We start from the raw sequence: 14,328 nt of genomic DNA, 5'->3' as shown, positions 1-14,328 counted from the left end.
GCTATCCTTGTCCTCTCTGGTCCGGATGACATGGCGTCCCAGTGTTCCATAAAGAACTTCAAATCGTGACTCATCTGACCACAGAACAGTCTTCCATTTTGCCACACTCCATTTTAAATGACCCCTGGCCCAGTGCAAATGATGATTGATGATTGAGAATCTTCACCAGCCATGAGAAGTGTTAGAATTAGCTGCTTCTGCCACACAGATTTCTATGAAATTGACTGTATAAATCAAAACTGAAGGTTAGCACTGTTGCCTCACAGCAAGAGATCCTCGAGTTGGACCTGAGCCTCTGTGTGGAGTTTACATGTTCTCCTCATGTTTCTGTGGGTTTTAGTCCAAAAACATGCGTGCTAGGTTGCCTTCAGGCCAGGCCTTAAGAATTAAAGGACTGTGAAGCCGTTGTGAGTTCACCCAGCATTAATTTTCACAAAAAATGAATCTGACTGGCCTAACCCAGTGGTTCTGTAGTTTACTGTGATATTGATCTTTCTACCAGTTCTACTGAAACCCGTCCTCCAGTTCCACTGCCACACCAGCCATGTTCTTGGATTATCCTGCAAGGCAGGGATAGTCCAGAGAAACTCACCTCTCTTCACTCTCTCCTTTTTTTCTCACCTCCCACCCAATCACAACCTCCTCATCCTCATGCTGTCATCACCCGTCATCCCATCCAGACTACACGTCATACTGTGACGACCCCGTGTGTTTATCACCTGGTAAACCAACAACTAAACCCCAGCCTGACACCACCGCCTGCACGGAGTGTGCTGCACGTCTCAGAGCACGCTGCCCTGTTCTTCACTGTGAACGTGTCGTTTTAAAAGATAAATCAACGCTCAGCAGGGCAGTCATCATGTTTCTGCCACAATAATGGTGTAATGTGAATCTGATGATGTTGTGAAGGTTTATAAAATAACCATCATGTGGATTATGCTATGACAGAGTTGAGATGGGAATCGTTTTAAGACAATCCACTTTGGTCCTGCTCAGCCAGACAGATGGATCTGGTTTGAATTTACCGCCATTTTTACAACTATTTTATACATTTTACAGAAGCGTTGACTTCTCTTTTAAACCTTGATGCTCCATTTTAATAACACCGACTTTAGGTACATTGACTTATTTACCTGAATGCCTGTTCTGGTGTGCTGAAAACTTTGGATTGTCAAGTTTCTCTTTTACACATGGAAGATTTCTGGTATTTGAAAGTAAAAGTAACAGAAATATACATTTTTATTTTTTATTTTTTTATCACAAACTCCAGAACAGCCTGCATGCTTTTTTTTTTTTTTTTTTTTTGTTTTACATCATTTCAACATCTCAAGCCTGCATCTCATCATTGGACCGTAGCCACCAGTAACAAATTGTTTTGATGTTTATTTGTCATATGCAGGTTAACACAAGGTCATCAATATAATGAAAATTAATGTTCAGGATGAGAAGAACTGATTCGACTCGCCAAAAACAAACAAACAAAACTAACAAGAAATGCAAATTACGCAGTAAGGGTACAAAATAAAGTACCAAAAAGTGAAAAAGAAATGTAACATTTACAAGGTCCAAAATAAAAATAGTAAACAACAACATGGTAGAATATAACAGTGCAAGTAGGATGAGTTTTTTATAAATAAGTATTTCACATAGTAATATAAGCTTAAATGTACATGATATATGTTGCACGTAACTAACATAAACTACACAGGTTATTGCACAGGCAGTGAGTAACACTGAGATACACACATGATGCAGCCACATAGTGCAGCACCAATAAACATATTAGCTGTCACAGATGTGTCTTAGTTCAATGTTATTGTAAAATTGTAAAACAGTTTCCAAAATGTCTCAAAACGTTTGCGAAGGAGTCGCCGAGTCTCGCTCTCATGTCACCATCACACATTTTGTCTCAGATATTCACAGAGTCGTCTCATTTTAGTTTCCACGCGTCAGAAAGAGCAGGACATGTGAGACAACTTTGGGAGGGACCTGTGGCACCAAACGGATACTGAACGGAGACAAAACAGCAAGTCAATTGCAATCAAACAATTAGGGCTTTCATGTAATTGACAAAAAAAACATTTACTTGCCATTTGCATGAAAATAATGTAAATATCTTTATTTATTAAACGTTACAAAAACCAAAACCTGACGTAAATACTAATTTAGTGACATTCCAAATAAAAATGTACGTATTTTCTCACAATTTTGTGCCTCCAACGAGCTGCTGACAGCACTTAGTAAAACAGAACACAAATAATTCAGGCTTTTCTACTTTATCATTATCTTGACATTGATGAAAAAGGTCCCAAGATGAACTTTTGAGGTGTGGAAAAGGCAAATAATTCACATATTTTTTATTTTATAAAGCTTCTTTCCTGTGTAGCAACAATTTCTCTGTGTTTCCCCTTCCATTTATTCGGCTGCTTTAATTTGTCACCCATCAGTTCTTCCTTTCGGTCAAGTTTTAGGTGCACAGTAACCAGCTCTTGGTGCAGAGCGGCGAGAATTTGTTTTAAGTGTTTGGTTCTGCTCGTCCTCACGGACAAAGAGAAACCAAGAAGCCTCCTGGCTCTGGATTTGTTTTCCACCTGTAAACCTTTTTTTAACGATAATCATTCGCACAATTTAGAGGCCCAGGCAATCACCAGAAAAATAAAAATGAAATAAAGAAAACTTCCTGGGGAAAAGAATAATCATCTGTCACTTACTCCTAATGCAGAAGAATCAATAAACGCTCCTCGTCTTCCATTTAAGTCAAGGAAACATCTTTGTTTTCAGGGTTAAGTGATTTGAGAGGGAAATGCAAACAAAAGGCAAATGTCTGTGCGTCGTCATTATCTTCCATTTTCTGTGGCAAATATTTGCACGGTGATGGAAACAAAAGTGCCGTGCTGCATCTTTAATCACATGGCTGCCCCCCCACCCCCTGCACAAAACACTTCTGTACAAAAGAACCATGTGGGTGTATTGGAAAATAACAAGGGCACATTTTTGAACATCAGGGGAAATGTGCAACTATAACAGTTAATGATGGCATTCTTATTTGTCTTGTAGCGAGGATGAAAATACTTTATTAATGATTATTTTTAATTCTTTTTATTTTTAACAACCAGGAGGCTTCAGGGTGTCGTAAAAACATCAAATAAACTCAAGTTTGAAAAGAAACGAAATGGCAGAAAATAAGCACTGGCGCAGATGAACGCCGTGATTCAGAGGAAAACTGAGCAGACTGACACGGAGAAGGTGGAGAAACTAACAGCAACGAGTTCAGTCACCTTTAGAAAGCTGACGTCTTTTTTTTTTAGAGAGAGGGAGACAGAAAAAAAGATTTTAAGCACAAATGATTTCCTTTTTTAAAAGGAAAAAACAGAGCTTAGACTGTGACAGATGGACAATGTGGACAGATGGTCATTAAGACAGAATCTGTCTCCATGAAGGACAGAAACACCAGCAGGCATCAATGAGCTTCTCTCAGATTTGTCTATTGAAGCTTCTCTTTCTGATTTTTATTATCACCCACCGCCAGGCTGTGCTCTTGTCTGTGTTCTTTTATCTCTAATGTTAGCAAAATATCTCATAAAACTGTTCAGATTTCAATAAAACGTTCATAGAGTAACCATTCGAGGTACATCTGATGAGTCATACTCATTCAAAATAGCCACTGCAGCTAATCAACTGTAGCGAACACAAGAATGGCTACAACTGTTAATTTTACAGATACTGAGCTTCAGTTTGGGGTGGTAGTGGCTGAGCATGATCTTCAGTACAAACTGCAAACACTACAGATTCTGCTGTTTTTGTCCCAAACTGTGACAGTAACCTATCCTGATGCATGCTCAATAATCCAGGTAGAAAAATCCAAAAAAGTTCAATCTGGTCCTCTGGACATTCAAAAAAACAAAAAACAAAACAAAGCAAAAAAATCTAGAAACGTTTCGTCTCTCATCCAAGAGACTTCCTCAGTCTGAGGTGCTGTATTCAGCTCAGTCTCTTAAATAGCACCTTCTCAGAGTGGATCAACCAGTTTGCTGCTGACAACCAAAACCAGCTGATCACATGCTCAAGAAGGACCATCAGCCTAACAATGGGTCATTAGCACACTGATGGCTGTGACAGTAACCGTTGAAGTCAACGCTGTCTGTTAGCAAAATATCTCATGAAGTATCGAACAAATACATTTTAATTTGTCTCAGGACTGGATTTTCAAATCAGTAATACTTGAAGCCAACCCAGTTCAAGATGGCCGCCACAGCTAATCAACCTTAGCCATCATAGAAATAGCGATAAGTAGTCAGATGTAGAAATCTTGAGGCATACTTGGTGTGGTAGTAGCTGAGAGTCATTCCCAACACAGTCTGGCAACCCTTCACGGATTGCCAGAATCTTTAATTCTTAAAACGTTTTATTTTCAGGATTTCCACTTTGCATGTCTGAGGCTATATATATATTTTCATTATTATTATTTTTTTTTTTTTTCCTACGGTCCTCTAGGGTTTTGGATTCGTCCTAAACTAAAAACTGAAAAGCAAAGCAAACACAGGTTTGTAAAATCAGGAAGAGCAAAGGAGACATGAGATGGAGGACATCGCGTAAAATAGAAAGATAAAAGATTTAAAGAGACAACAAAGAGGAGGCTAAACATGAGCAAAGGGAATAAAAATGACCAAAGAGAAGGTGAAACTTGAACTTTTTATCCCTGGTCTACCTGGCAGAGAGCGCAGTGCCCATCAGAGAAATGTCAGCGCATTAATCAGTTGTTTATGAGGCTCCATTAGTCGGTGCAACTCCTCCACACTGGGAGAGAAACGGGCAAAAAAGCATCTTCCATCTGGCTGAGGGAAAATTAAAGAGATCCACAGAGAACATCAAAACAATGCATTTAGTGCTTTGGAGGCAACTGTTATAACACACACACACAGAGAGAGAGAGAGAGGTGAAGACTGTAGCATTTCCTGCATCCATCAGAGAAAACAGGCAAAGCAGCACTGTAACAACATGTGATCACAGTTTCTTAAAGCGTCTGCAGCTAAAATCAGTCATTATTTCACACTCACACACTGAAGTAAAACTACCAGCTTGCCTTTTTCAGATAGAAGATAACAGTTCAGCAGAAAATCATACCTTTGCTCTTTTATTTCAGCAACAGATAAAATTACCCCAAGAATACACTGTAAGAAATGATACGGGCAGAATAAATTTTGGATGAAGATATTTAACATAAAACATCCCATGACTTTATTTGTTAGAAAAAGAAAAAATGCATCGTAATTTCATTGTTCTTACAACAACACACAGAAAAAAACTGGGTCAAAATGTAATTATGACAAGATTTATGTAACACCTAAATAAAACCTGGAAATAGTACAGCTACTATAAAGTACACTATAAAAATAAAAACATTTTTAGTTAATTTTTAGAATTTTCCATCCATAAATTGTATTGGCCTTACAGGGAAAAAAAAAAAAGCATTAACATATTTTACATATGTGAAAAAAATATATAATATATAATATTTTTGTATAATAATTCTTTATTTCATTTCAAACAGTTAAAAATTTCAACAAAACCATAAACAAATAAAAACGTAAATATTTCCACCAAAATATTCTGGCAGCAAACAAAAATGTTCAAAAAGGGAGCAGGAAGAAGCAAAGGCTTATCCAGTCCTGTCCCTAAATTTACATTCACATTCTGAACCAAACCAGTTTCGTAAAAAATTCAGAACACAAAAACACAAAGTGTAGACCCAAAAAAAAGTGTAGGTAGTGTAGGTAGACACACAAACTTATTATACCTTCACTATAATAATATGTAATAATATATATAATACATCAAAATCAAAGCAGCAGAATTTTTCCTATATAATTTTCTAAAACATATCAAGGAATTCCAGCTAAATTGATACAAACTCATAAACAAATAATAAAAAAGAAGAAAAAAAACTATCAAACCTTACTATATATGTTTATTAAATTATTTTTATACTTTTTTTTATTTAAAGAGTGAAAAACACAGTTGAAATCCCTTACAACAACTATTCCACACCTGAATCCCTCTAACTGAAGACTAACTATATAAATAATAATAAAAAACATATATATAACAAAAAACATGCATTAAACTGTAAATAAATAATAAATATATCTAAATAATCTCCTGTTAACACATTATTGAAAATTCTACAAAATCACACAGGTTGTACAAAAAACTTTTTATCCAGTTGAAAGGATGTGATTTATGTGTGTGCAGTTCATGTGTTTTTCATGTACAGGTGATTATAATTCATTATTTCATTGAGTTATTAAGTTCGAGTCAGTTTATAGCAGAGATCTCTGGCAGCTGAAATCAGCTGACATCAGATGAGAAAAACTAAACAAAAACTGACGGTTCAGAGAGCCATGAAATGTTAACTCGAGTTATATCAGTGACTAGCAGCATCTTGTTAGCTGTTTAACTAAACGTCTTAGAGGAGGATATTAAAGAAGAAACAATTTGTGAAATGACTTATAAAGTCAGTCCTTATAAACATTTATAGTACATTTCTTCCAGGTGTTCTGCAGTTGTTTTCTCAGAAAGCCAAATTATCCATCAAGATTCAAAACCAACAAAGTCCATGCACAATAATCCAGGTATACAATCCAACAATTTTCAATCAAGTCATCTGGAAAGTTTCTTTTCTTTTTTTTTTGTTGTGCTGAAACATTTCACCTTCACCTGATGAAGCCTTCTGGATGGAAGGTGAAACGTTTCAGCACAAAAAAAAAAAAGAAACTGTCCAGATGACCTGACTGAAAGTTGTTGAATCCTTCAAGATGTTCCTCTTGTTGAGCACAAAATGAACAAGAGCCGTGTTTTCTGTTAACCCTGGTTTATAATTGGCTGATCTGAAGATCTTAAAAAGAAGATGTGCACAGTTATGATTGGTTTTCATTTCAAAGTGGTATGGACGTATATTAATGTTTGATTTATTGAATATCTGTATTTTACACTCCTGTAATGGAAAAGTCAGTGAGAGATTGCCTTATATCTGTACAGACAATGTCAAAGGCAGCAGAACAGGTAAAAATTATTTTTATTATGTGTGTTGTCTCTAAACATAGCATAAAAAATAAGTAAAATGTGTTTTTAGTTGGTTTATTCTTTTTCATAACCATGCATCTTGACAATGAAACTTTTGAAACTATTATTCCTTAAAGGGTGTCACGTTTGTTAGGAAAATGCATTTGTGGGTTGAGCCGCAGAGGTGAGGGTAAGGGCTGCACCCATTACAAATTCATGTTCTGCTACTGGCTCTTGTTTTGAGATTCTGGAACCAGTGAGCAACCAGTGGCAATCTCATTTCCACAGTATGGGATAAAACTCAATCCTCCAAGATGGCATGGCTCATCCCCACAGAGCAGGGTTTATCAGAAACTACCTTCATAATTAGGAAATGGAGAAGAAGGAAAGGACTCCTTGCAGTCCAGACCTCACCTCTGATCTTGAGTTCGCTGTTCATTCCAGAGTGACCAGCACAACCACACTGGCTGACTTGTGACAAATCCTGGTTGACAATGAGATGCCTTCCCACAGCATTGTTTGACCCAGCTGGTGAGCAGCATGAGGAGGAGGTGCCAGATTGTTGTGGCTGTGTATGGTTCTTCCACATGCTAATGGGCCCGTTTATTTAATATGTAAATTGTTAAATTATCAATATGTCTTGTTTATTCAGATTTCAATTCTCCAGCACAATACACTAAAACAAGAATCAATAGCATCCATCCATTATCTTTAACTGTGTCGTTCTTTTCGAGTTACAGGGGTCACTGGTGCCCATATCCACCAGTCACTGTGCAAGAGGAGGGGATGCCCTGGACAGGTCTCCAGTCCATCACAAGGCGGTTCAATAGCATAATAATAATAATAATAATAATAATAATAATAATAATAATAATAATAATAATAATGAACCCACATACTCAAGCTTGCTGCTCAACCCACAAATGCATTCCTTAACAAATGTGTCACCATTTAAGAGGAAATAGGCTTTTCAACAACATAAGACTTATTACCAAGAAATATCAGCCACCTTTTATTTTTTACATTTTGTGCTAAATATATCTTGCTGTGTTTTCTGCAACGTGTACTAACATGTTTGAAAAGAGAGTTTTGAACGTGATGTTTTCTTTTATCATATTTCTTGCATGCAGTGCGCTGAAGGTCCACCACTTGTTGCTGGGACTGGTTGAAAAACAAGAAAATGTTGTATAATGTGTTTATCCTGGCGTGACTCACTTTACAATGTTGCTTTCTATCATTTATGTTTTCCTTCGCTCTTTCCTCCTCTTTCTGTTTCTCTCAGCAGCATGTGCTTCACATCACACGGTCTCTTTTTCTGTTTTTAATGCTGTGCTTGTGTGTTTCTCCTGCTCAGGTCTCCCTCCTCCATCAGCCTTCGGCAAAAGGGGTTTTAAGGCTCGAGGCAAGCCGACACATGGCATTCACTTGCTCATAAAACTCTCTAGTTATCTAATATTATTCAGTAATTTCTTCTTAGGCATCCAACTGTGAATAAAACCGAGACGTTAAGCATTATGATGACCCAAATTACAGCTTAACAGCTGCATGGACAGAAAATTCCAGCTGCACATGGATTTTATTGTATAATACTGTATATTTGGCTAAAAACTTGAAAACAGAATCAAACTAGAGAAAATGCATTTCCTCCAAAGATGCAGAATGCTTTTTGCTGGAAAATTAGCTGAAAACTGCTGAAATTAGCTAAAAATGCTAAAAATAAGTAGCTGAGAAAGTAGAACAAGCTTAAATTAGCAGAAGAAAGCAGAATGAATATGTTTGCTGAAAGAAGCAGAAATGAGCATAAAAATGTGGAAATTGAAAAATGCTCACATTAGCAAAAGCAGATGAAAAGTAGCTGAAGAGGCAGAAAGAAGCTGAAATTACCAGAAGGAAGATGAGAGAGCATATTTTTGCTGAATTAGATGGAAAAAAGTTGAAATGAGTGTAAAAATGTGGAATTAGCTGAAAAGGCTAAAATTAGCATTAAATCAGTGTTATAGTAGCTGAAATAGCAGAAAAATCTAAATCTTGTAAATAAGCTGAAAGGAGCACAAAACTGCTGAAAAAATAGCTGAAAATAGCTGGAAAAAGTTTAAATTTGCACAAGGAAGCTGAAAGCAGCTGAAGCAGAACAAAATGTGAAAGGAGCAGTAAACGGTTGCAAACAGATCTAAAGATTGGAAAGATGTAAAATGAGCTCAGTTCATTTTCTATGAGGAAAAAAAAAAGTGGCAGAAAAGGCTAAATATTTCAAAAAGCTAAAGTTGCACCAATACCAAACGTCATAGCAGGATTGTCCTGAAAGAGCTGAATGTTTTGATATGATTTGTTGAAATAGCTTGAAAACTGTAGGATGAGAATCACGCTGAAAAATGTACGGAAGAAAAATGGATCAAAATAGTGTGAATATGCTTCATAAGCGTTCACACAATAACGGGCTATAGATATATAACTTTCTTTGCATAAAGAACTGAATTCTTTACAGTATACAGAAGTGGAAACATCTTCAACACGCTGATAAAGAAGATCCATTTAAAGCAGCATTTATTTCTGCAGCAAAACAAGTATTTTATATATATTATCAAAGCAAAGGCAGTCTGAACCAGAATTAAAGAAAAAACATACATCTCTGGAGAAAAGAGAGGAAAGAATTGCAAGCCATGACTGACACTGTCAGTCTTTTGATCACAGATTTTATGAAACAGTTTAAAGTCTGTGAATCTGAACCTCAGATTTTCTTTTAGCATGGTGATCCAGTCAGCAGCATGAATGAATGAATTCAATCAGACACCGTGGAAAGAGAAACACAGAAAAGATGAACAAATCCAAATGCATTTGGATTAAAACACAACCTTTTTGGTAGAAAACTATGAAAATATAATTACACAAATTCGCAAAAAAAACAAGCAACGAAGAGTGTGAGTATTTTTGTTGTTACACTTTCAAAAGATACACAGATATAAGCAGGTACCGGCCATGGTTGCTGGTTTATGTTGTGAACGCATTATTTACACCTCACCTAGGCAACCACATGCATATTTCTGATGTATCGTAGCGACCGCATCGTTAAATGGTTTATTTATGTTTCGATTTATTATTTAGCCTTTATTCAAACAGAATAAAAGTGCCTCTAAGATTAAAACTCTTTTTACAAGAGCACCTAAGACAACACAGGCAGCATTTTAATCAGCAGTAAATAACAAAATGCTCACAACATGTACACAGCGTCTTCATATTGTAAGGCTGAACTACAAAGATAACAACAATCGTGAACTGTAGATCAAATAAAACAGAAAAGTATTAACTCAACTATATTTCAGCGAGTGCAGGTGGAAGTAGTGCAGTTGTAGTTTATACATGGTTTGAAGTCAAAAATTTAAAATTGTTCACAACTTTCAGTTTAAACATTAAGGTTGCTTTTCTTATTTTCATTCAACCTTAATTTATACAGGTTAATCCCATTGAGCCTCTTGGACTCTAAAAACAGGAACATGTCTGCACTGGTTTTTCCCAGGAACTTAACAGATGTTTAAAGACACTTAGAGAGGTCAAAGTCAACAACTTCAGATCTTTTTTCAAGATATTCCAGAAAACAGGAGTGGAGTAGGAGAAGGCCCTTTTGCCTTGTTCGGTCTGCACTGAGGGAACACTGCAGGTAATAATGTCCTGAGAGGGAATGCTGTAGCTGCACTCACGCAGAGACATGTAGAAGGAGATTTATGAAGGCAACAATCAATTTACAACATTTCTTTGAAGAGAAGACAGGCTTTAGGCGAGCCGATTTGCCCTGTTGGCACGCACGCAGCTGGAAATCTCATTGACTTGGAAGACTTAATGATGTGTCTATCTCTGCTGCCATCTGTGGATTTTAAGGACATATATTTAATTGGTTTTTTGATAACTGGTTCATACTTTTTGGATTCGGCTGGTTGCTGGTTTTATCAATCAATCAAGGAAGTCGTCGGCAGCAAATTTGGACCCGATCACGCTGCTTGCCTTTATGATGGCTGGTTTCGTGTCTCGAGTACCCAGACTCAAATGCTTTGGGCAGAATGGATCAGATCTTGGGGATTTTACTCAGGCACGTTCCTTTGGTGTGGTCATGTATTTTGGACATTTCGGAACCGAGTGGACCAACACAGACTCAAGGTAGATGCCATTAAGTTCTGCCTGTCCCTAAAACAACTGTGTTTTTATCTGAATTTGGCTCCCTTGGCTGGCCTTGAAGGCCATCTTATCTGAATTTGCCGGAGAACATGTGATCTGATGCTCACCAACCCTCCCCGAGGAATTTCCAACTGATAATCAGATGAAACCAGCTGAATAAACTTGTCATCATTTCAGGACTCTTGGATTCTCATAGATGTTATTCTTGGCCATTCCTGGCCAGTGGGAGAGTCTGTGTGAAGTTAATGATGTCCAGTTAACCAGTGAATACAGGGTGCAATGGTGTGTACGCTTGTTACAGCCAGTTATGAATCTTAGTGCACCATGATAGACAGCGTCCAACATCTACAGGGTGCTTGTAGGAGCGTCCATGTACTTTGTAAATAATGTCACCGTAATCAATGGAGGGAAGGAAAGTCACAGATACAAAGTGTTTCCTAGCATTCAGAGTTAGACAGGATCTGTTTCTGAAAAAGAAACCCAGTTTAACTTTGTTTCCTTACTAAGTTTTCCACATGGAGCTTAAAAGAGAGATGCAAATCGACCATAATACCCAAGTATTTGTAAGAATTGACAAACTCAATAGAGACACCATTCAAGGATAAAATCAATGGAAGAACTGCTGGGACCATCCTCCTGTTTGAAAACAGCATCCCATTGGTTTTGTTGGCGTTTAGGACAAATTTGAGGCAGAACAAATCTGACTGGATGATGTTGAAAGCGGATTGCAAAAGCTGGAAAGCCTTAGCAACTGTTTTAGTATGACAATAAACAACTGTGTCATCAGGATAGAAATGTAAGGATGCATCAGGGATGCTCTGACCTACATATGTAGATTGTAAAGAGGGTGTGTCCTAAGACTGAGCCTTGTGGTACACCATTGTTGACTGTTAAATAACTTGAGGAAGTACCGTTATGTTGAACACATTGCCTCTGATCTGAGACAGAGTTAGTGAACCAATTAATGGTGTGATCTGAGAAACCAATTTCTGAGAGCTTACGACACAAGATGTTATGATCCACAGTGTCAAAAACTTTAGACAGATCTAAGTAAAGTGCAGCACAATAATCCTTAGCATCCAGTGCTTCAACAATGACATTAAAAACCTTCTGCGAAGTTATTGTTATCAGCTGGGTTTGTCAATTTAGATGTTAAAAATAGCTGCTACAATCTTAGAAGCAAAATTAGCACCTTGACACCCTTTGGTTTATTAGGCCAAAGAAAGACAAAGGTTGACCAAGGATCACTTTCATCATTACAAATATGCGAGTTTATGACCACACAATTCAGTCAAAACATGGAATAATCAGTAAGATGTTTACAGTTTGTAATGAACATCAGCTCTTTTATTGGTCTAACCAATAAAAACTTAAAGATACAAATAAAATATTATTAATTTAGCTCCAAGTTAGTCTGAAAGGAAAGGCAAGAGATTGATAGAGATTTTTTTTTTAAAAACTGTATTAAATGCAATTTTATTTAATTGTAGAATATTTATTGTAAAGACTTCAATATTTTACATTTAATGCATTCTAATTAATTGTTGAAAAATCCATGTTTCATTGCTTTGCGCTGAGAACAAACTTTAAATGAGAAGTTGAGCAGTAGTTGTTTTAAGTTATAGCAAGCCTTTCGTTGTTTGGATGCAAGGCAACACATCATGGTATCATCAGCATAATGCTTCACCCTGAAGCTTTTCCCAATTCATAAAATAAACATACTTAATCAACAGCATTGATTAAATATAAGAGAAATTAAATAATAATTTAAAAAGAACTAGCTTAACATAGATTTAAAAGGTTGAAAAAGGTCGTCAGGACCAAAGAGCACATTTCCAGTCTCAAAGATGCACATTATAAAACATTTAGTTAAATAGCCCTTTTTTATTTGTGAAAATAAATGACAAAGTCCTGCATCAATTAATATGTTTTTTTTTTTTTTTTATGTTAGTTGGAGTTCGCGCAGTTAAGTCAGGCCCAGCTGTCATCGAGACTCAGGAGAGCTCTGATTGGCTGGAGATGGTTTGGACGTTTGTAGCCAGTCTGGTCGCGCCTGATCAGGAAGAGGAAGGTATTCATCACCTAACTGAAACCCTCACATGTAAGAAAATACTTCTCACAGTAATTACTTATCAAATAATCATAATTACTAATAACTAATGTCCTAATGCTCATTCCACCAAATATTTTGTTAAGGTCAAAACCTTTACACAAACACACACAGTGCTGTGAGAATAACATTCAGAGTTTAGCTGAATATGAACAAGATAATTTTTCTGACAAAGTGTTATATACCTTTTAAAAATTATGATTATATAAGAGTCATGCTAACTGCATTTTAAACATTTGTTTTATTTAAACGTCATTTCAGTTGCTGTTCTGTGTGGCTGCTTGCAAGCAGCAAAATATACATAATATTACGCAAGGTGGATGGATTCATTGAAAGATAAATATTTTCAAGGCTAGAAAATATCAGACCCTTTCATATTCAGTGAACAACAGGAAAATTACTGTTAATGCACGGTATAAACAATTTTGTCACAAACGGTAATCATTTTGCATGTAAATAAATGATTTTCTGTGACAAAGTAATAATTGGTCATTCATCATGAGCATCATTTCTGAACACTCTTTTGTTTGTTTGTTTGTTTGTTTGTAGCTTTCCATTCAGAGGAACTCTGAGTAAAAGGAGGTGGAATTAAAACAAGAAAAATGGACGTGATATGTGGAGGGAAAGTGTGAATAAGGAGGACGAACCAGTTTGAAATGATCTGAACATGTCTAACACAAGTATAAAAGAAAATGAGTGGAACTTTTAAAAAAAAGGCATCACGTCAGAGAAATGTTTGTTTCTGTGTGTTCACAGTAATTTGCTCAATAAAAGATCGACATTAAAAGCCTTGCTTTTTCCCCTTATGTTTGCAATTTTAATTTAATTTAAAGAGCTAATTTTTGTTGCTAGGAAACAGCAGGCCCAGGGTGTCACCCTTGCACGACGCTCGACTTTGACTCTTGGAGAAGTGGCTTCCTGTTTTTTTTCTATCGAGTCCAGGAGCTCACCAGCAAGGACCAACTTCCACCCTACACCTTCCAGGGCTT

General features: G+C 36.6%; 1 protein-coding gene across 1 annotated transcript in view; it reads left to right on the top strand.

Moving 5' to 3' along the window:
* The window catches only part of LOC119417866 (triadin-like), a 17,776-nt gene extending 3,650 nt beyond the window's left edge, over nt 1–14,126 (top strand). Inside the window, exons 2-5 of the mRNA XM_037685121.1 lie at nt 681–722; nt 8,417–8,464; nt 13,181–13,330; nt 13,889–14,126. Of these exons, the coding sequence (XP_037541049.1) occupies nt 681–722; nt 8,417–8,464; nt 13,181–13,330; nt 13,889–13,911 (263 nt within the window). The 3' untranslated portion in view covers nt 13,912–14,126. The remainder of the gene's footprint in view (nt 1–680; nt 723–8,416; nt 8,465–13,180; nt 13,331–13,888) is intronic.
* The last annotated feature ends 202 nt before the right edge of the window (nt 14,127–14,328 follow it).

This window comes from Nematolebias whitei, chromosome 12, assembly GCF_014905685.2.
Source record: "Nematolebias whitei isolate Nwh7 chromosome 12, NemWhi1, whole genome shotgun sequence".
Classification (NCBI taxonomy): Eukaryota; Metazoa; Chordata; class Actinopteri; order Cyprinodontiformes; family Rivulidae; genus Nematolebias; species Nematolebias whitei.
This window is presented reverse-complemented; position numbering and strand designations above follow the sequence as displayed.